The 23,381-nt window shown below is 34.9% G+C and overlaps 4 protein-coding genes and 1 long non-coding RNA gene across 5 annotated transcripts; 3 read left to right on the forward strand and 2 right to left on the reverse strand.

Annotated features, from left to right (window-relative positions):
• Window positions 1–1,291: 1,291 nt before the first annotated feature.
• Window positions 1,292–2,112, reverse strand: EM1 (Stress induced protein). Its single transcript, XM_048121212.2, has 2 exons — window positions 1,941–2,112; window positions 1,292–1,712 (listed from the first exon to the last, which is right to left on the reverse strand). Exons 1-2 carry the CDS (start codon window positions 2,053–2,055, stop codon window positions 1,486–1,488), a joined length of 342 nt encoding a protein of 113 aa, XP_047977169.1. The 5' UTR covers window positions 2,056–2,112; the 3' UTR covers window positions 1,292–1,485.
• Window positions 2,113–3,264: 1,152 nt separating this feature from the next.
• On the reverse strand, window positions 3,265–6,573 carry LOC125224299 (wall-associated receptor kinase 2-like). The gene is made up of 4 exons (XM_048127681.2): window positions 6,176–6,573; window positions 5,067–5,560; window positions 4,831–4,995; window positions 3,265–4,706 (listed from the first exon to the last, which is right to left on the reverse strand). The coding sequence occupies exons 1-4, from the start codon at window positions 6,562–6,564 to the stop codon at window positions 3,502–3,504; spliced, it is 2,253 nt and encodes a 750-aa protein (XP_047983638.1). The 5' UTR covers window positions 6,565–6,573; the 3' UTR covers window positions 3,265–3,501.
• A 3,075-nt stretch (window positions 6,574–9,648) lies between these two features.
• Window positions 9,649–14,214, forward strand: LOC125224303 (ERBB-3 BINDING PROTEIN 1). Its single transcript, XM_048127688.1, has 10 exons — window positions 9,649–9,800; window positions 9,915–10,014; window positions 10,206–10,290; window positions 10,408–10,557; window positions 10,646–10,799; window positions 12,920–13,135; window positions 13,240–13,376; window positions 13,451–13,542; window positions 13,625–13,804; window positions 13,910–14,214. Exons 2-10 carry the CDS (start codon window positions 9,924–9,926, stop codon window positions 13,987–13,989), a joined length of 1,185 nt encoding a protein of 394 aa, XP_047983645.1. The 5' UTR covers window positions 9,649–9,800; window positions 9,915–9,923; the 3' UTR covers window positions 13,990–14,214.
• Window positions 10,807–12,513, forward strand: LOC148933171 (uncharacterized). The gene is made up of 2 exons (XR_016134584.1): window positions 10,807–11,944; window positions 12,209–12,513. It is a non-coding gene; the product is annotated as an uncharacterized LOC148933171 (long non-coding RNA).
• A 5,077-nt stretch (window positions 14,215–19,291) lies between the features above and the next one.
• Window positions 19,292–21,902, forward strand: LOC125224300 (pyruvate decarboxylase 1). The gene is made up of 6 exons (XM_048127682.2): window positions 19,292–19,886; window positions 19,968–20,131; window positions 20,230–20,880; window positions 20,959–21,076; window positions 21,210–21,398; window positions 21,497–21,902. The coding sequence occupies exons 1-6, from the start codon at window positions 19,362–19,364 to the stop codon at window positions 21,665–21,667; spliced, it is 1,818 nt and encodes a 605-aa protein (XP_047983639.2). The 5' UTR covers window positions 19,292–19,361; the 3' UTR covers window positions 21,668–21,902.
• The last annotated feature ends 1,479 nt before the right edge of the window (window positions 21,903–23,381 follow it).

A 23,381-nucleotide genomic window follows, 5' to 3' on the forward strand; every position in this document is an offset into this window, starting at 1 on the left:
TTAGCTATTGGAGCTTACAAAAATTGTTCACAAACTTGAATTAATACTATAAGACAAAGATTTAAGTAGTGCCGTTGAATCCACTAAGAAAAAAGTATACTTTTGAATATGATTTAATAGTCGTGCTTGCCAAACTTTTTGTGGGCAATATTCGCATAAGATTTGTAGGTTTTCAGGAATCTATTGTTTTTATAAGATATTTTAGGGATCAGTATCCAATTCCATTCGAAAGAATCGCTCTTACTTGCTCAGTTGCTAGAAGTGTGAATTATAAGATCATTAAATATTCTATGAATCAATTCATTTGAAACTTGAAAGCAAGGCCCGAAGCTGAAATCGAACATGGGATCAGTTAATATTATGGTTGAGTTTTATTTGCTGTCTTATGTATTTGGTTTATTTTGCTAGTTTATTGTGTCATTTATTGAAATTATGGGGTTTTTTCTAGTTAGTGGTTATCACAGAAATCAGCCCACCCATTGATTTCCTTGGGCCGCTAGTCTGGGCCTATACACTGCACGCATGATTAGTTACTCTATTTTTTTGGAATGAAATCTGTTCAACAACTACTAATATAGTACTACTATTCTTTATTACTCATGTGATTCATTTGGAAATCTATACTTGCATCAGTCAACAAATAACTATTCTCTAACTTCTGTTTTGATTGATAAATTTAGCATAACGACACCTAATAATCCTTTTTTTTTATTAAACTTTTGTGCTCATTTCCGTTCTTTTTGGTTCTTCCACAAAAACTATTCCGACCAAGGGCGGACCAATGTAGAAGTAGGGTGGGACTAAAGCCCTCAACAATAATATTTTTTAAGCATTTTTTTTATAAGTTTTTGGAATTTATTAATGTTTAATGTAAATTATTATATAAAAGTCCTTTTATAAGTTTTTGGAATTTTTTAAAGTTTTAGTGTAAATTATTATATAAAAGTCTTGCAAGTAATCTAAAACACCCAAAAATATAACTTCATATCAAAAACAAAAATATAACTTCATATCAAAAACACTTTCTTGCATCCGCCGCTGATTCCAACTATATCTCATTTTTGTATCTGGGTGTTCATTTCTATTTTTGAAACATAGAACCACCACATACATATTCTCTTTCTTATCACTATTTTTCACTCATTTATTTACATGCAACTAACATGACTTTCTTTTCTTAGTTCATTAATTTTACATTAAAATTAATAGTAGGACTTCAAACAACATAATAATGTATTCTACAAAATTAATTATTTGTTATCAATTAAGAAACCAAGAAACTCAGAAGAAATTAGCTAAGAAAAAACCTTTTATTCACATATATAGAGATCACCATATAATAATATAATGTAGTCATCTGTAGACAAACCAGTACAGCTGCTTATCTGCTTATCGAGACGCAACAAACAAAAGTCTAGCACGCTGAGACAGCCGCTATATATATGTATCATAGGAGTATATAATATAATAGCATTGACAATATATTTATGTGGATGAAGTCCTGAACTTGGACTCATCAATGCCGATTCCTTCCTCGGCAGCACGCTCGCCCCCGGATTTGTCAATGGTGGTGAGGCCGCCCTTCCGCCCCATCTCCTGATAGCCTTCTCTCCCCAGCTGCTCCTTCCGCGTCTGCCCACCTCGGCTCCCCATTTCCTGGTACCCTTCCGTCCCTAGCTGCTCGCGTCGAGTCTGCCCACCCCGGCTTCGCCCTTTCGTCGCGCGAGAATGATCAATAACAATCAATTTTTTGCAATTACTAAAAAATATACTCATATAATTAAGAACATTCTCTGTACAATTCTCCTAATTTACTAATTTTATAAACATAAAAATAAATTTAAATTACGACATTTAATTAAATTCTGGACAGTCAATAAGATTCAAAATAAAAATATTATACACAAAATTTCATAATTTTAGAAGAGAACAATGAATACCTTGGGCGAGGTGCTCCTGGGCTTCGAGGCTCTTGCCGCCGGTGCCGCCGGGGATCACCGTCTCGCCTTGTCTAGCCCTGGCGTCGAGTTCCTGTCGCTCTTGCTCCGAAGCCATCTCTCTCTCTCACACACAGATGTTATTAATTTGTAGAATTGTAGCAAAGCAAGCAAAGGCGGCGGCGATTGAGAATCATATATAGTGCCGACCCTGCGAAATGAAGATGGAAGTTCTGGAGAAGCGGCCACGTGGACATCAGGTGCAGACGTGGCGGAAGAATGTGAGAGAGGGTGGCCCTTGCGGACACGCAGTCGCTTACTCGACCTCTCATGCCTGACTTTGGTGCCACGGATGCATCATTACTTTTTTTTCTTTTCACTTTTTTTGCATGCTTAATAATCACCTTTTAATTTTCAAATTTCACTTAATTTTGGTATACACTAAAAATATAAATTAAATATAATAATAATAATAATAATAATAATAATAATAATAATAATAATAATAATAATTGAAAAAATAGATGAAATTATCTTAAAGCAAACGAGCCAATGGGGCCAATTTGACTCGTTCTAACCAAAATTTTAATCTGGTATGAATATAGACTATTCTCATGCGTTGTACGAAGTGTATCACGTTAATTAAGCAGTACTATGATGTTTCCTTTATACAAAAATTGACTGTAATTTATTAAAATCAATCAAGTGGATATAGTTTGATTTTCCAATATTGTACTCCCTCCGTCTCCGATTAGGAGTCACAGTTTGACCGGACATGAGATTTAAGAAATGTAAAGAAAAGTTGGTTGAAAAAGTTAGTGGAATGTGGAACCCACCTTTTTATATTGGTTTTATAATAAAATGTGTGTGAAGTAAGTTAGTGGAATGTGAGACCTACTTACCATTTATGGTAAAAATGAAGTGTGACTCTTAATTGGGGACGGACCGAAATGGAAAAATGTGACTCTTAATGAGGGACGAAGGGAGTATCAACGATTTCCTTTTTATATAATGTTAATGCCAACGATGTTGTTATATAGATCTATAATATGAATTTGCTAGGAAAGCTAGTGCGCAATGACTGAAATTTATTAAAATCAATCAAGTGGATATTGTTTGATTTTCCAATATTGTATCAACGATTCCTTTGTATATAATGTATAATGTCAACGATGTTGATATATAGATCCATAATATGAATTTGGTAGGAAAAATAGTGCCCAATGACTGTAAATTGTTTGTTATATACAGGCACCAGAAACTTAAACTTTAAATCAGAATAAGAATTTCAAGATTTTAGCGATTTTTTTTTTGCCAAGAAACAACATATCACAAATAAAAAAATATTAATATAATTCTGGAAACAAATTGTCACTATATATAGGAAACAACAAATCACTTCAAACGGAGCAGCTCTGTTTAAATTATCACACTAAAGCAAATTTTCAAAAGAAAGTAGGAATATTGAAGTAGCAAATCAATAATGTTACGGACTCCTCCGAACTCTGTCTTAGTCTTTTAAGTTGAGTTCTCCTTTATCGTACAGCAGTTATAGGACCAATGCTCATCGCGGGCTGTTGACAGGATGGATCATATGGCTGTTCAAACTATGCTGCCCAGTGCTAAAATCCGAGCTCATTTGCTCCGGCACTGCATACAGATCAGAATGCTGCTCCCTCATCAACGGGACACCTTCCTCTTCAAGCTGCTGTTCGGTCCAAGGATGCTTGCTGAGCTTCCTCGAACCTTCTAGCTCCATCGCCACCTCCTTCATTGTCGGCCTATCCTCGCTGTTCATCTTCACGCATCTCTTCACCAGCTTAGCAACGTCCTGGATTTGCTTGATGCTTCCTTCCTTGAGCACCCGCGGATCCAGTATCTGGAACAGACGATCCTCTTTCAGTGCCATCACGAAGAATGTAGCAAGGCTCTTTTCTTGGTCGTTCTTCGTGTTGGAAAGGGGCTTCCTGGCTGTCATAAGCTCAGCCAGGACGACGCCAAAACTGTACACATCACTCTTCTCTGTCAACTGGCCTGTGTGGAAGTACTCAGGGTCCAGGTAACCTAAGGTTCCCTGGACCAGAGTGGTAACCATTGTCTGGTCAATTGGAACTAATCTGGATGCACCAAAATCAGCAATTTTAGCTGTGTAGTACTCATCCAACAATATGTTGGGTGACTTGACATCCCTGTGGATGACAGGCATTCCGGCTGCAGAGTGGAGATAGGACAGTGCGCCGGCTGCCTCAGCCGCGATTCTCAGACGATTGTCCCATGAAAACCAAGGCATCCCTCCGCTGTTATGGATGTGGTGGAAGAGTGTGTTGTTGGAGACATATTCATACACCAAGAGAGGGACGTCTGCCTCGAGACAACACCCCAACAGTTTGACCACGTTTCGGTGGTTGACTTGTGTCAGGATGATCACCTCGTTGATGAACTGCTCGATCTGGGTTTGATCCATCACTTTTGACTTTTTAATTGCAACAACTTGATGATCGCGGAGGATCCCTTTGTATACCGTGCCATAGCCGCCCTTTCCTAGTATCCGATCCTCTGCGTAGTTGTTGGTGGCCTTCTCTAACTCCTCAGCCGTGAAGATCTTGGTCAATTTCATACTCTGCTCATTTGAGGAGATTTGTTGCTTTAGAAGCACACCACCATTTTGCACAAAGAATTTCTCTCTTTGTTTCATAAGCTTCCTTTTCTTCACACCAAAGATTAGGACAACTATACCGATAGCTAATGCCAACAAGCCAAAGCTTACACCTGCGTATAGGTAATAGAAAGAAAAAAGGTGATTGGATTATTTTCACTAAAAATGATACTCATCTTATTAAGGATAAGAAATGAAAAAACATGATTATATTCTGTGAACGAAAAAAGTATATACCTAAAGAAACCTTAGTGGTAGAAGTCCCAGACTTCTTCATGCAACCACTCCCGGTCTTCTTGCCATCACCTGAGTATCCCTTTTTGCAAACGCATTTAAACGAACCATTAACATTCTTGCAAATCGCATGTTCACCGCAGGGATCACTTTCACATTCATCAATATCTGCAACAAAACTAACATAATTAAGCAAGTCTTAAGATTGAGGTGAATAATACTATTACTAAGCAAAGCACCTGTGCAGCCGGGGCTAAGATATGGATTGCCATCAAAGCCTTGACGACACAAACACCTATATCCTCCTCCCTCAACATCAACACAGTCGCTATTATCAAGACAAGCAAAGCCACTTGATTCCTTAGCTTCCTTGCAACCACTCCCCTCCCCGACCGTAACATCAAGAACAACCGGCACGTTGTCAATCGTCCTGTCGCGGAAGCCCGGGTCGTTGAGGTCGGCGATGCTGAATTTGTAGCTCTCGGCATCCCCTAGAAACGCATGGCCGCACGGATCGAACGACCAGATGGCGGTGTGATTCCCGAGCGGGATGAGAGTGGTGTTGAAGTTCTTCAACCCCTTTGGCACGACCGTCTGGCAGCATCCGGCGCCGGTGCATTCCCCGTCGATCATATCCTCGGGGCTCGAGCAGATGGAAATGCACCCACCGGTGTAGTTGCGGCCCAGCGTGCCCCTCACCAGCGCCATCTCATGGCAGCCCACCACGGTGAACCTGTTGTTCAAACCAATCAAAATATCAATGCTAAAATTAGAGCCTGTTCATAAAACAAGAAATCCCACCGGTCCTATTTAAAAAAAACATCCTAAGTCTTAACTATAAGAAACTAAGTAGTCTGTCGGCAATTGAAACTAAAAATATAACTGTTCCACATTGGTGGACCACTCCTTCTATTACCAATTGGTTTTAGGATGTAACCCATGGATTTCTATCATAGTCATCACAAATATGATTGGATCCATAATACTGAAAATATTTTGTTAAAATTCGCATGTCCCGGTTCCATATCCTGAAAGACCATCCAATTTAATCCCCAAAAAACTGAAATGTCACCAATTTAATTCCATATTCTCAAATCTCAGTTTGTTCCTCAAGAACACGAGATTCGAACCTAAGACTTTACTATCCAATTACATCTTTGAAGATTAGCTGAGCTACCAGTGCAATTATATATTTACTTTCCTTGGTAACGTGGAATATAATACTATCACTCTATATAAAGACTTAAAATGTATACTAATAGAGTTGAAATTCAAGTCAAGAGTAGAATGCATCATAAAGTTTTTTTTTGCAGTCCTATCTTTTATTTTCTGCATTTGTTATTATCACCTGTTCTTGTCGGAGAAGGTGTAGGGGGACTCCGCTCCGAGGCTGATCCACGCTATCTCGAGGTCCAACGTCTTGGCGCCAAAGCGGTCGAAGCAGGAGGAGGCCAGCCAGTTCTTGACGCGGACCTCGTTGATGGACATGTCGACGATCTCGATGTTGCTCTCGGAGATGAATGCCTTTGGGGGGTCGAAGGAGGAGTTGCAGTTCACGGCTAACCAGGGGCTTATTGAGCAGCCGGAGTTCAAGCCGATGCCGAAGGGATATGGGACTGTTATGTTTCCGCATTTGCTCTCGCAGTTCGGCTTCGCGACGCTGCTGGTTGCGGATGGGGATAGAGAGAGGAGGAGGAAGAGGAAAAGGAAGACTGAGGGAAAGAGAGCGTGAGACATTATGGGAATGTCAATGGGAAAGAGTTAGGACGTGTGTGAAGTTATATGCTTGATGATTTTATTTTTTCTTTAATATTCAAATTCATAGTTTTGCTAGGTCAAGTTTACTTTTTTATTCGTTTTGTCCTATCTGTGTTTTTCCTTGACTAACACAGAGCATTGCATTTGTCAATAATACCATGGCAAAGTTTGTGTGAGCTGGCATAATTCACGCCTGGTTTTAGATTATTCATGTATGGGATAGGTAAGAGTAGTATACTAATCATTATGATATGTATCATAGTCATATGATTGATGCGGTTGAACATTTAATCAACTTAACTCTACTTTTAATTGTCGTTTTAAACCTTGTACGTGGATTATCCCGAACTATATATTCACTAAGGTGGTGTATCAAGCTACAATCTAGGATTGAGTTGTGAGATTATTTTAGTCATAATAAGAGTTAGCTATGACTAATTATCCCATGATTATTCATCTAATATTGAATTGTGGGTTTCACGAACCAAACACACTATAAATTTAATGTGGGATATGCAAACCGAACCCCCCCTAAGAATACATTCGTACCAAATGCACGATTTGATAATCGATAAGATATGAGCTCTTGTTTACACACACTCCTTTGCTGTAGAATTTACTTGGTGTTTTGTGGTATCTTGACATAGTGGATGTTTTAATATTATTTGTAGAATTTGCTTTTGTTTAATTACGTTGTATGTTAATGTAAATATGACATGTTGACTTACAAAACTTGACTTGGTCAATTTATGGTAGAGTGGAATATATAAGATATAGTTTTGTCTACATATAAAAATTTCTAAGGAATATTAGGAAACGGAGTCTAAGTCGTTTTTTATTGCTAAGAATATCAAGTTGCTAGAGAGGTCATTGTACCAAACTTTCGACAGTGTGCTTGATTAGTTTACTTGACCAAGTTGGTTTTAAAGAAATATAACAAGTGCTTTCTCTATCTAGAAAACTTAGCCATGCCAGGGTATTATGCATAAAAATAATGTATAATGCTATCTTCATGTCGATTTGAGTGAGATTTTTGCATTCTTTTATTGTTAAGTCATCTGTATGCCAAACATGATCAGCCCTTCTTTCCGGACTTCTAATTCCCCTTCTTTGTTTAATATGGCCAATGATTTCCAATCTATCTCGTAATAAGTTGAATCCTAAATTTGTTGGATGGATGAAACACGTAAATTGAGATGCACTTCACCTCCAACTTCCAATCCCTCCTATCTTATGGTCAGAGTTTCTGTAGTTTACTATTTTTAGTCAAACGTAATCATGATAAATTGTAACCTTCGAACTTTAAAAGCATGTTAAACTATATTTTGCTTTCTTATTGGTTGTTGGTTAGCCATGTAACTAGATGATACATTTAGTTGCATTTGTTCTTTGAGATATTATTCCAACTAGATATTGACGTTTGAAACTCTCATCAACATCAAGTTCCCTTAAAAATGTATGTCAATTATCCCAACACAAAAATTAACATTTCATTTGTGAACGTCTATGAGATTAATATAGTTAAAATATACTACTATCAATTAAATTTAATTTATTAAAATAATATAAATCACAATACAAAGCGATTACCAGTTGAATTTGTATGGGTTGTACTCGCGTATCTGGGATATTTGGTTCAAGGGTGTAAAATAATTATATCTCATTGAGAGTACAAATTAAGACAAAAAAGAAATACAAATTATTCATTAATATACATTAAAATTGTGATAAAGAAAGAAGTGTACATATTGAGATAAAAAAACAGAAAAAAGAAGAGTAAAAAAGAACTCGATCCCAGGTCTCAAATTGAAATTAAAACAGAATACAAACTATTCATACATATGAATTAAAAATAAGATAAAGAAGGAAAGTGTACAACTTACGATAAAGAGAGAAAATTTTGAAAAGTTAACTCCAAGGGGAGAGACTCAAACACGGGGCAAGTAGTGTAAATGCTAGAGATCTACCACTAGATCACATGCGATAATACTACCAAATATTACCTGGATAATACTATCAGAAAAAGTTTTGGGTCTAATTTATAAGACTCCTTAATCCCCAATTTAACTATAGGCTCAAAGCCCACTTAATCCGGCTGGATTGGGTTGGGTTAAGTTGGGCTGAATTAGTTTGAAATTGGTGCAATGCATTACATCAATGCTACAAATAATTCATAATCAAACACCACCCAATTTTATGACTATGAATTACAGTTTATAAGGCATTTCCTCTCTAGCCAATAAATTAAGAGTTTGAATCACCACAAATAAATGAGGAATCACTATTGGTCCTTTATAAAAAAAATGCCACTCAATTTTATGTAATATTTTTCTATGTATTAAGTGATAAAAAAATAAAATAAAGAAATTAATGCTAACGTCTTTCGAAATGTATGGTAGGACATACTGCATCTCAAAAAGAAAAATGCACTATAATTTTAAATGACAGAAAGTGTTTTATTATTAAAAAAAGTAAAAATTAGGCAACGCAGTGTGCATGAGTGCACACAAGACTACAAGAGTACTATGTGATATCGAGCTTCAGATTTTTAATTAAAAAAGTTACATCGTCGTAATTATAAATAAATATTGTGAGATTGTCCAAATTATAAAAGTTAACTCTCTTTAATAGATAAATATTATGACTAGAACACAAGAGTACATTTATAATGTGTGCGATGACATGATTAAATCTTTAGAAAAAAAATGGTTTTGGATTCAAGTAATTAATCGAAATATAATTTTGAAAAAATTCTATTAATTTCTTCATTAAAAAAGACCATGATATTCGAAACTTCAAATAATTAATATAAATAATAGCTTTAAATTATCGTGATTATAAATACGAACTCCACTATAATACTGAGCAATAAAGAATTCAAGATACAAAAACAGACCACATTTTCATCATTTCAATTTTCACGTATGAATTAATACTTGCTAAAATATATGCACTTTTGTCGTGACATTTTTGTGAATTAAAATGAAAATTTAGGAATACAGTTTCTTATTTTGGGGGGTGGTGGGGCCAGGGCAACACTCCAAAACCCTACCCTAATCAAATCGCAGACAGAAACCACATTATATAAAGCACACTACTATTGCAAATTTGCAACTCAGCCGACCTCAACCTCTTTCCTTCAACTATCCTTCCCTCACTCATAAACCCTAGCTTGATTCATTTCTCCCCCAACTTCTGCACATCAATCTTCATTCGTAAGTTTTGCGCGTAATTCGATTACTTTCCTTTCGTAACTTGTTAACCGTCTTCTCAGCTTAATAATCGTTTCGTTGATTTATGTATTTCATTTCTATTGTGGATTTCTCTAGGTTTAAACGATGTCTGATGATGAGCGGGAGGAGAAGGAGCTGGATCTCACCTCTCCTGAAGTCGTCACCAAATACAAATCCGCCGCTGAAATTGTTAACAGTAAGTTTTCATCTTCATTTCGTGTTGCACTTTGCACATACACGGTTCATTATGTTTTGTTGTGTATTTTTGTCATCATGTGTGTAAAGTAAGGTGCTGATGATTTTTATTTAGAAGCTATCCGTTAGGCAAAATTCAACTATTATTGTTTTATTAATTTGCGTCACTGAAAAGTTTGTTGTTATATGCAGAGGCACTGCAATTAGTGTTGTCTGAATGCAAACCAAAGGCTAAGATTGTTGACCTTTGTGAGAAAGGAGATACTTTCATCAGAGAGTGAGTAGTCTCGTTTGCCTTATATTGTATTTGAGAAAATTTCAGGAGTTGAAATTGATAGTTTGATGATATGTGGGGTTAAGTGACCTGAGTTTTCACACTTGTTTATTATGATAGACAAACTGCCAACATGTACAAAAATGTGAAAAAGAAGATTGAAAAGGGCATAGGTTTCCCAACCTGCATATCAGTGAACAATACGGTTTGTCATTTCTCGCCGTTGGCCAGCAATGAGTCTGTTTTGGAAGCAGGAGATATCATAAAAATGTAAGTGTCTGTATGCATATTTATTTATGTTGGTATTTTTGGAGACTACAAATGCTGATTGTGTATTGATATGATTGTTTATTTGCAGTGATATGGGATGTCACATTGATGGTTTTATAGCTGTAGTTGCGCACACCCATGTACTTCAGGATGGACCTGTTACCGGCAGGGCAGCTGATGTTATTGCTGCTGCTAATACTGCTGCAGAAGTTGCTCTGAGGCTTGTGAGACCAGGGAAAAAGGTACTTTTAGCTTTTATTTTTGCTTTATTCAACCTGCCCGTTATTTTTTTCCCAGTCCAACATAGTGATTTTCTTAGGCATTTAATGCATGCACGTTTGTGTTTGATCTTTGCTGTATTATGCTATATTAACATTTGAGATGTTACGAACTCTATTAGAGATTCGATCCTTGACTAATACTTTCTATAATTTGGTTCATTTTGCTATATCCTCGATAGTCAATACTAGTATAATTTTTATCTTTAACTTGAATGCTTATTGGTGCGCCTATATGATGAACACTCTGAATGAGCTATGGTTTTATATCCAGATGATGCTATATTGTCATAGTTACTCTGATAGGTGCCATTGTTTATTTTCATCAGATACATCACATGTATAATTTGTATATGTATTTTTAAGATTATGCTTGTTTCAGATATTCACCTTATATGTTTGTTGATTGGTCTACATGATACTCTGAATGAGTTATACGTTTGTTTGTCTGCCTATATGATGAACACTTTGATTGAGCCATGGGTTTATATCCAGATGAGGCTATACTGTCATAGTTACTCTGATAGGTGCCATTTTTTATTTTTGAGATTATACTTTTTTCAGATCTTCACCTTATATGTATATTAATGTGCCTGCCTACATGATGAATACTCTGGATGAGCTATGGGTTTTATCCATATGATGCTATATTGTCATAGTTACTCAGATAGGTGTCTTTTTATATTTCATTTCTATATACTGTGTATAATTTGTACATGTATTTTCTAAAGTACTTGTTTCATACCTTCAACTTACACTTCTGTTAAATGTATTAATAAGTATTACTAATATTTTTACTAGTGGGGCAACTTTGCCGAGGTGATTGAGACCTTGTGAATCTCCTCTTTTTCCCTGTTGCCTAAACTGATGTAGGCTTAACATCAATATATTGGATGGTACTGTGTATAATGTGCTAACCCTCTATGGTGAGCCAATATTGGACTTCTGTTAAAGGTGTAATTTAGTATTAATATTTTTTATGAGTGGGGCAACTTTGCCGAGGTGATTGAGACCTTGTGAATCTCCTCTTTTTCCCTGTTGCCTAAACTGATGTAGGCTTAACATCAATATATTGGATGGTACTGTGTACAAGGTGCTAACCCTCTATGGTGAGCCAATATTTCTACACTTACATAAAAAGTATTTAAGTATTTGTTTGTAACTACATAATCTTACATTATAAATATAATGCCAATCTATTGAGTTGGTTTAAATTCAATAATTTTGAATTAATATTCTAGATCAAAAGCATGACTTACTACATGATGATAATAAACTTGAGTGATGGATTTTACGTCCAATGAAGTTCTCTGTAGTCATAGTTACACTGATAGGAAGTCATGCTTTCTTTTAAGCCTTTTCATATCTTGAAGGTTCCAGCCTCAATTGAGCATTGTGGAAGGACCTTTGCAATGAAGTTCTCTGTAGTCATACTATAACTGCTACTTTTTCCTATGTTTCTTTTCCAATACTGAAAGAGATGGAAAGGGCAACTTTGCCAGGTGATCGGTTTTGATATTGATTTCCTCTTTTCCCTGTTGCCAATATTGTGTTAGGCTGCATATCATTAATTGAGATTGATATGCTTCTTGTCAGTCTTGAAATCTTGTTCAGCCAAAATTTAAAAAATCAAGCTGTGAATGCCCAGAATATTATACTTATAATAAAATAAAATTTATTTATTACAGTTAAATTGCTGCTTCTGTCTTAGTCCAAATTGGTTCCAACTGACTTACAAATATTTTTTAAGTTTGGTAAGGTAATGGCAACTTTGCCAGGTGATCAATTTTATATTGATTTCCTCTTTTCCCTGTTGCCAATATTTATGTAGGCTACATAATTTGTTGAGATTGATATTTATGCAGTCTTGTAATGTTATTCAGCCAAAATAATTAACAATTATAGATACATTTTGTGTCCAAGTGCTTTTGTCTAAAGTTTTGATAGTCCAGTATGTATTTTCTTAAATTGTATGTGGCTTCTAATTCAATTTGTTGTTGAGAATCTGGTTTCACTATTTGACTTCTTTATTTTGCTACAACTATATGGTTTCTAACGAATTTTTTTGTTCTCAATGCTGGTAGAACAAAGATGTATCGGAAGCAATTCAGAAAGTTGCTGCTGCTTATGACTGCAAGATTGTTGAAGGAGTTTTGAGTCATCAAATGAAGCAATATGTTATTGATGCGAACAAGGTAGTTTTAAATGTCCCAGGCCCTGATACAAGAGTTGACGATGCAGAATTTGAGGAGAATGAGGTATATGCCATTGACATTGTAACAAGTACTGGTGAAGGCAAGGTAATTATTTTTCCTTGCATGCTTTCCATTTTCATCACCTTGTCATCAAATCATTTTATTCTTCAGCCTGAGATGAGACATGGGATATTGTATTAATTTTGCAGCCAAAATTGTTGGATGAGAGGGAGACAACGATATATAAGAGAGCAGTTGACAAAAATTATCACCTAAAAATGAAAGCTTCTCGGTTCATCTTTAGTGAGATTAGTCAGAAGTTCCCCATCATGCCATTTTCTGCTAGGTATGCAATCTTCAGCTTACGTGGTACATGCATGCTTACTTTCAGTTCTAAAGAGTGGGATGATTCTGTGACAGGGCTTTGGATGAGAAGCGTGCTCGTTTGGGTCTTGTAGAATGTACGAATCATGACCTCTTACAGCCATATCCTGTACTTCATGAGAAGCCTGGTATGGATTAATTGGATCCTTTTATAATGCCATATGTGGTGTACTAGCTTCTATCAAAGCTTATTTCTTACACTTTTTGCAGGTGATCTGGTTGCTCACATCAAGTTCACAGTTTTGCTAATGCCAAATGGGTCCGATCGGGTCACGTCTCATCCACTGCAGGAATTGCAGCCCACTAAAACAGTGGATGATCCTGATGTCAAAGCCTGGCTTGCATTGGGGACCAAGACAAAGAAGAAGGGTGGTGGCAAGAAGAAGAAAGGTTAAGATTGAATTCAGATTCTTGACTGAATCTTCTCCGTTATTTGTGTATGATATTTTTAGTCTTTAGTCGTAAACAAATTGGTTAAAATGTTATATTTTGCAGGCAAGAAGGGAGATAAAACTGAAGAAACAACTGATGCTGCTGTGCCTATGGATGAGACAACCAACGGTGCTGCTGCTTAAGCTATCAAGACATGCGATAAATCTGAATATAGAGTTGTTGCTGAGCCATTGGATGTGCAGCAACAACGACTCAGCTCCACGAGAAGAAAGAGGAGAAAGGTCTTGTTTTCATTTATCTATCTAACCATGGAATGAAATTTTGGCCTCTCCAACTGTACTTGGTTGCTTTTAGTCATGAATGTGAAAAATCTACTTGAGATGCTTTGAAATGTCTTTATTTGCACACGGCTTCTCGACCTTTTTACTGTATTCATTTTGTTGTTTTCATATAAAAAATGTTATTCATAGGTCTCAAATCAAGATTAGATTTACAAAGCAATGAGTTTTTTTACGCTAAGTTTGTTTCTTAAAAATATTAATGATAATTTCTCCTTATTCCTTTGAAATTTGAACTCTCGGCTTATTAGTTGGAAACAATGTATTATCAACTACGATAAGTTAGAATTATAAATCAATTGAGTTTTTGTATGCTAGTTTGTTTTGTAAAATTGATCAATAATAATTTTTCATTATTATTGAAACTCTAGGCGTATTAGATGGAAAAAAGTGTCTTATCGACTACGATATGATTCATTGTTTTATGTATATACTATGTGTCGTTCTTTTCTTTTGGGCTATATATATTTAAGATTTTTTGAATATAAAATTTTAATTTGCAAAACGTCAGAATCATTTTGATTGCAAATGATCTTCTATCATTAGATAATCTTCGTATTTTTCTGAATTTCTCCACATGAAATTTTGTTTATTATTAGTAGTGAACTGATTTAAGTTGACTTATTGAAATTAAAAAAAACAGTCCATTAAATAATTAGGCTCGCATTTGGCGTGCTTCATATATATATAATTTCTAGTACAATTACGGAATAACATGTGAGTGGCATATGAAAACACATAAATTTAAGTATCCCACATTTGGCATGAGGCAACCATTGCAATCCATATGCTCTGGTTGCAGTGGAACATGTCCAGGTCATATGTAAATTAGCTAATGTGGTTGTTACAAAAATCTTAAAAATTAAATGGACTACGATTCCATTGGTCTAGTTTACTTTTGTGGAAATAATTCATCATTAAATATTGTGTTGTATCGTGTGTGACATTAGTTATTTATCTAGTAAAGAAATCCTCTACTAATAATGCTCGAAGTTGATGGCTCTATTAGATATTGTTCTTTATCAATTACTAGTATCAATTACTAGTATCAATCCCGTGTGTTGGATGACTCAATTTTCTTCACTCAAAATACAAAATATTATATTTAAATAATTTTTTCAATTCACATTTCTTCAATAATTTTAAAACTTTAGGTGCCAGAAAAGAGGATATGTGATCGTGCAGTAACGGGGTAACAAATAATTATTCTCAATATAATTTGGTATAAATAAAAATTTATAATATGGTCAAACTAATTTAGTTAAAGATTACACAAATATTGAGGGACGAAACTAGAAATTAAAGTAAGCCGCCGGTCTTTAAAAAAATAAATTAATAATTATATTATTAAAATTTCGATTTTAATTATAATATTTGCATTCTCAAATTGCACAAATGATAAATATAATGTCTAACACATATAGTTAAAAGATACATTAATTCTTTTATATAGTAGATATGAGATATTAGTGTACATATGTACTAGTTTGTGATAATTTAATTTATTAATTTATACTGATATAATTATGTTCTTAATTATGTGATGCAGTCCTATAGTGGATGTCAAAATGAGCTGAAAACGTTTTGTGTCATAATGACTTGAAATTCACATAATACCATAGATATAAAGATAAACCATAATAATTGAATAACACATGACTGAGCCCAATATCTTTTCCCTCACACAAAGCTCCTATCTCTCTCCCTCTTTCTTCTACTCACAAACGCTGTCACACATGCCATCCGGAAGCAAGGGGTGGCCATGGCAAGACTAGATAGTCAAAAGATTCACTTGGAGTTAGTTAATTACTATCTCAATCCTATAAAAATAGTCTTTTTTTTTCCATATTGATCCGTCTCACAAAAATAATCCATTTCTATTTTTTAGCAAGTTTTTTTTCTCTCTTTTATAAGATGAGTCTCATTATCCATTAATAATACTTCAATCACTTATTCTTTCTATATCTCTAACATTTTATCAATTTCGTATTAAAATTCATGCCGCACTCAAAGTTTCTATTTTTATGGAACGGAGGGTTATAATAAACTGGAAAAATATGCTGATTATATTTGGAGTTTAGAGGTCATGTGTTAGACTAGACTTGGATAGTCAAGAGATTCAGTTGGAGTAGACAGAAGCTATGAATTAAGGTCTGTGTCCCAAGTTTATATCAATTGGTGAATAGTGAGACCATGCAATGCAACCATCTCACACACGTGTCACCGAACGCCTGCCTGCTTGCCGATCGCCACGTGTCCGTTCTCTCGCTGCAAACCCTATAAACCAAGTGAGCAGCTCTCCGATTTCTTTTTCCCTACGCCAACAATAATAACTCATCGATATTCATTTCCATTTTTTACATTCATGCATCCATATTAACATAAAATTGAGATTACTAAATCACTCTTTTTTACAAAGATTCATTAATTTATTTTGATGATTATATGAATTGGGTAACATGGTGAACTGGCTACTCCTAGTTTTTAGTCGATAGAAAAAAAATGTAGTGATAAAATATTAAGGGAGGCATTGGATTCCAATATTCCTGGGTGGATCCCATATATAATTATGCCAATTTTCTTATGACTTGATTACATTTCCCACAATTTTCTTATGCCAAGTTAAAATTATACTTCCTTGTCCTATAAAAGATATCATACTTATGGGACGACACAAGATTTTAAGAGTTTTTGTTTTATGTAGTATTAAATGAAAAGAGAAAATATAATATTTATACTATGTGAGGGTGAACATTTTCCAAAAATGAAAATGTGATATCTTTAGTTGGATAAACTAAAAAGGAAAGTGAGACATGTTTTATAGGAACGATGGAGTACTAGTATTTTTCATTACACTACTATTTTTTTTTAACTCTAGCCTCACAACTCACAAGAGAAATACATAAACAATGAGGAAATACTCCTTAACACAATAAAAAGTACAGATTTTCTATGTGAAATAACTCCATTCTTATTTTGTAAATATATAAAGATTGGACTAAAAGTCATTTCTACAAAGTGAAGATTAAGATTAACTCTAATATGGAAATAGTAGTAATTTTTATTATTCGTCCCTTAATTCGCCACCGAGAATAGATTTTAATTGTAACGAAACATAAGGTTAATTGTGAATTGCTTTTTAAATACGCAACCAAAAATATTCTTAGTTGTAACTTTCCCTGTAGGCGCAATAATTTGTTTGATCGTGAATTCAGTCCTAAATTTGTGAATTTAAGGCAAATGTATAATTTGTACCAAAAAATAGCAATTGTTCGTTTTGTGGTTATTTGTATTTTTTAGAATATGAAAATGACTATGTTGATAAATTACCTCAAAAATACAAAATGACTATCTATCATTGTATATATATGTATGTTAACATACAACTAATTGACTTGGGATGTTGAGTAAACAAGCTATATTTGTAGTAGTATGATTTTATATTTGTTGAACGCCTCATAATGTGAGTAGAAATCTCATCCTAATGTCACAACCTTTTTATATTTATTTTACATGGGAATATAATCTTTTGGATGATAATTCAGATATACTGCAAAAATAAGGGTGGAAAGTTCTAATCAATGAATTATTTTATTTTGAGCCAGTTTGATTTTATATTTCTTAACATAGTCTCAGTCTCATTTATCAATTAAAGTAAAGCGGCATTATGCATTAAGAAAATTACGTGGTGACTCTTTTTATTGCTGATATAAAGATCTTTAATCCCATTCATTGCTGATTTAAATTACTTAAGCGACTTTCAATTATTTGCATCACCTACCAATAAATGTATACACATATATAAATAAAGGAAATATTACATTAATCTTTTAAAATCAAAGCATGTTATATTTTAAATCCGTACAATTAAAATACATAACATCCAAATCATTATTGATTTGTTGATAACAACGTAAGAGTTGAAACACCGACGAAATATATTTTTAAAAATATAAATATTGTATCACTCCACAATTATATGACTCCACGTGAAATTACTTAGTAATACTAGTATTATTTTTTAATTTTATTTAATTAAAATATTATTTATTTTTGATATCCATTCACGTGATGATTGAGTATTTATAATTATAATGCACAAACTGCCCTTCCATACATCTATCGTATATGTATGTCTAATTTTGTCTGAACTTTTACATTATGATTCAAATCCTGAGGTTTACCCTTGCTGCAAGTTTCTTATTAAATTTCACACTGAAGTAGTAATTAATTAAATTTCACACTAATTATGATACAGTATCTTCCATTTTTAAAAACTTGATCTCATTTATTATTTTTCTTTACAAAATTAACATAAACATAATACTCTTCATGACGTCATATATTGTAATGCAATTTATTTTGTAATTACTTTGTGGACAAGAAATGATACTACTAAATGATAAATTGAGAGAAAACAAATTAGTTTTGAAATGAAATTAATTGTTTTTGCTTACCACCTTTCTCTTACTATGAACACCGCCCCCTGTTTAAGCATCTTCCAATTTTGCTCCCAATTCGAAACCTATAGATAGGTCACTCAGATTTCCCTCTCTCACACCAAATCAAAACTCAAAATCATCTGCATTTTCTCTCTCATTATGATACAGTATCTTCCATTACATTAAAACTTGATCTCATTTATTATTTTCATCACAAAATTAACCTAAACATAATACTCTTCATTACCATATACGAACATAGCATTGAGCTTAATTGTCTAGCAAGTAAAGTAATTAACAATTTAAGATGTTTATGGAGTATACCACCACGAGATTCAATATACCATACAAAAAATAAAGAGTTTCTTGCATCCAAATGAGAATACATAAATACTGTATTTTTAAAAATTTATTGTCATTTTTATTAGTTAAAAAATTGATTATTGAAGTTTATAAATTCAATAATATTGTAATGCAATTTATTTTGTAATTACTTTATGGACAAGAAATGACACTAAATGATGAATTGAGAGAAAACAAATTACTTTCTGTATTATTTGAAATGAAATGAATTGTTTGTGCTTACCACCTTCTCTCTTACTGTTAACACCGCCCCTCGTTTAAGCTCCTTCCAATTTTGCTCCCAATTCGCCACCTATAAATAGGTCACTCAGTTTTCCCTCTCTCACACCAAATCAAAATCATCTGCATTTTCTCTCCCCAAACAAACTTCTCAATTCTTCTCTTTTACTTCGTTTTCACTCTCAATTCCTAATGGAAACCAAAATCGGTTCATTGAATTCATGCAACTCGGCGAGCTCCAACGACGTCGGCTGCCTCCCTTCCAACGGCGTCGTCTCGTCGATCAAGCCGTCCGCCGTCGCTTTCAACTCCGCGGAGGCGACGCTCGGCCGCCACATTGCGCGGCGGCTGGTGCAGATCGGCGTCAGCGACGTGTTTTCCGTCCCCGGAGACTTCAACCTGACGCTGCTGGACGACCTCATAGCTGAGCCGGGGCTCAACGTCGTCGGCTGCTGCAACGAGCTCAATGCAGGCTACGCCGCCGACGGATACGCCCGTGCTCGCGGCGTCGGCGCCTGCGCGGTCACGTTCACCGTCGGAGGGCTGAGTATTCTCAACGCGATCGCCGGCGCCTACAGCGAGAATCTCCCGGTGATTTGCATCGTCGGAGGTCCGAACTCGAACGATTACGGCACCAATCGGATCCTGCATCACACCATCGGGTTGCCGGATTTTAGCCAGGAGATGCGTTGCTTCCAAACCGTAACCTGCTATCAGGTTCAATTATTTCCCAATTGCATTAAATCTTCATCCTCTTAATTTAGTCAATTTAGTTACTCAATTTTGTGTTGATTTTAGGCTGTGGTGAATAATTTGGAGGATGCGCATGAGTTGATTGACACGGCGATATCAACCGCGCTCAAGGAGAGTAAGCCGGTGTATATAAGCATCAGCTGCAATTTATCGGCGATTCCGCATCCAACGTTTAGCCGTGAACCAGTACCATTTTCACTCACCCCTAAGTAAGCTCCAATACTTTCTTCTTATTTGGTATGATTTGTGATGCGGAATTGCGAAACGTTGCTTGAATTTGAACAAATTTTCCCCTGTTTTTTTGAAGATTGAGCAATAAAATGGGTCTGGAAGCAGCTGTAGAAGCGGCAGTGGAGTTCTTAAACAAGGCGGTGAAACCGGTGCTGGTGGGAGGGCCAAAAATGCGTTTCGCAAAAGCTTGCGATGCTTTCGTGGAATTGGCGGATGCTTGTGGCTATCCTGTTGCAGCAATGCCGTCAGCGAAAGGGCTGGTACCGGAGAACCACCCTCATTTCATCGGTACATACTGGGGCGCAGTGAGCACAGCGTTCTGTGCGGAGATTGTTGAATCAGCTGATGCTTACGTCTTTGTTGGACCCATCTTCAACGACTACAGTTCAGTAGGCTACTCTCTGCTTCTCAAGAAGGAGAAGGCGATCATAGTGCAGCCTGATCGCGTGGTCATCGGTAATGGGCCTACGTTTGGGTGTATTCTGATGAAGGATTTCTTGACGGCCCTTGCCAAACGTGTCACGCATAATAAAACTGCTTATGAGAACTACCATAGGATTTATGTTGGCAATGGACATCCTCTGAAATGTGAGCCTAACGAGGCATTGAGGGTTAATGTTCTGTTTCAGCATATTCAGAAGATGCTGTCTGGGAAGACGGCTGTCATTGCTGAAACAGGGGATTCTTGGTTTAACTGCCAGAAGCTCAAATTACCAGCAGGATGTGGGTGAGTACTTCTCTCTGTTCTACTAGCAAAAGGTGTTTTTAGATTCTGTTGTTTTACATGGAGATCTTGGTTTTTCAGGTATGAGTTCCAGATGCAATATGGGTCAATTGGTTGGTCTGTTGGTGCAACTCTTGGCTATGCTCAAGCTGTGCCGGAGAAGCGTGTCATTGCCTGCATCGGCGATGGTAGCTTTCAGGTATTTTTCAAGATTTGAATGGTTTATGTTGATTTGCCATTTACTATAGCTGAGTCCTGTTTTCCTCTAACAATACTATTAAGATTAAAGCCGGTTTAACATGTCAGGCCATTTTGGTGAAAAATATTTGCAGGTGACGGCGCAGGATGTGTCAACGATGCTTCGGTGTGGGCAGAATAGCATAATCTTCTTGATAAACAACGGCGGGTACACCATTGAAGTGGAGATCCACGACGGGCCTTACAACGTGATCAAGAACTGGAACTACACCGGTTTGGTTGATGCCATATGCAACGGGGAAGGGAAGTGCTGGACTACTAAGGTGAGTTTGTGGTTGAAGTTATGATGTAGTATTATTCAGCTCTTGTGGATCAAATTACCTCTTTGACATTCTATCTATTTATCTATCTATCTACCTAGGTTCGGTGCGAGGAAGATCTTATTGAAGCGATTGACATGGCGACAGGGGAGAAACAAGACTGCTTGTGTTTTATTGAGGTGATAGTTCACAAGGACGATACGAGCAAGGAGCTTCTAGAATGGGGATCGAGGGTCTCTACTGCTAATGGTCGCTCACCAAATCCCCAGTAGACTCGGTTGATGCTGCAGATCGTTTCAAATTACTCTCTTGTTCATTATTCAGCTTTTATGTTTAGTTTGGTTATTTGCTTTTATATTTCAATGTTTTAGTGGATTATTTCTGTTGCTACTTCCGATTTCGAAATGTGTTTTGCTGTGCAAACATTGCTGACTATTGTTTATGCGTAGATTGAAATCTAAAAAGTTTATGAATATTGTTTGTTTGGGAAGTAGGATTGGATATTAATTGGTTGATGCTTCTTACAACTCCCTCCGGACTCTGTACCATAATAAGAGTTCTGTTTTGCAATTTTAGTCTGTCCCATAATAAAGTCATAATTCCCTTTTACTATAAATAATAAGTAACTCCACATTTCATCAATTTATTTCACTCATATTTTATTTTAAAACTAATATACATAAGTGAGACTCTTATTCCACTAACTTATTCAACTCACTTTTCCTTAAATTTCTTAAATCCGTGTCATAACTAAATAGGATTTGATTTTTCACTAATGCATTTGATTTTTATTAGATTAATATTAATTTTATCTTATTAGAATCTTATATTAATGCATTTTGATTCAAGATATATCCTTTGTGAATATTTATTTAACGGGCTTCAGATTTAATTAACTTTTTATGTATTAATTAAGAATATATAAAAATCATTTTCTCTTATTTATTTTGATATAAATTCAGTTGCAATATCGACAAGAATCATTAGGAAAACGATAACTTTATAAGTTGATATGGAACAATATCTTAATTTTTTATATTTTTCTAATGATTTTTGAGTTAATATTGAAATTGAGTTAATTTCAAAAAAAATAAAATAATAATAATAATAAAAAAATTAATTGATAAAAGAAAGTTAATTAAATTTTAAGTTGGTTAAATAAAGATCTAACCATCTAAAAATAAAAGTACAATTTGAAACTAAAAAATAAGGGGCCGTTTGGTAGCTATGTTTCGCCTAGATAAGAGATTAATCTGGGTTTATTTGTGTGTTTGGTAGTTATGTTACCAAACATAGTAGCCCGTGTTTTATTTCCGGCCCGCACAAAGCCCACTGAAAACCTTATGTTTTAGTCATATTTGTAACTACCCAAAATCCTATGTTATTTATCATGGAAGCCTAGTTAAGTTAGCAAAATACAATTTTACCCATCAAAATTTCTAACCCATCAATTTTACTTAGTTGTTGTATTGAAGGACGTCATTTTCCTATTAAATCATATTAAGAATTTTGTTGATGTCAATTTGTTGTTCTAATTATATTACTTTGTTATTTTATTTACATTATATTATATTATAATATTCTCATTATATTACTTTATGTTCTCATTATATTACTTTACATTAAATCGTATTATATTCTCATTATATTACTTTATTTACATTATATTATATTATACTTATAATTACGTAATACTTGAAGGCAATTGCTTTTGTTTTGAACATAAATATACGATGTTGTTCAATCCACAAACGCTTTAAACTTCAAAAAAATTGAACATATAAAATTTGGTACTTGATAAAATATTTTCATATAGAATTTGTCCAAAATAATAATTGATTATTCATAAAATTTGTCCAAAATTATTAATGCTCACAAAAATAGAATACCAAAATAAATATAAGTTTTTTGATATAAAGATGCTAATTTTTGTAAGGAGTTTAGCTTGAAAAGATGTTAATTTTAAACAAAACGATTTTATAGGAA

Source organism: Salvia hispanica, chromosome 1 (assembly GCF_029641045.1).
Source record: "Salvia hispanica isolate PSC_SH4W2 chromosome 1, Shi_PSC_v1, whole genome shotgun sequence".
Lineage (NCBI taxonomy): Eukaryota > Viridiplantae > Streptophyta > Magnoliopsida > Lamiales > Lamiaceae > Salvia > Salvia hispanica.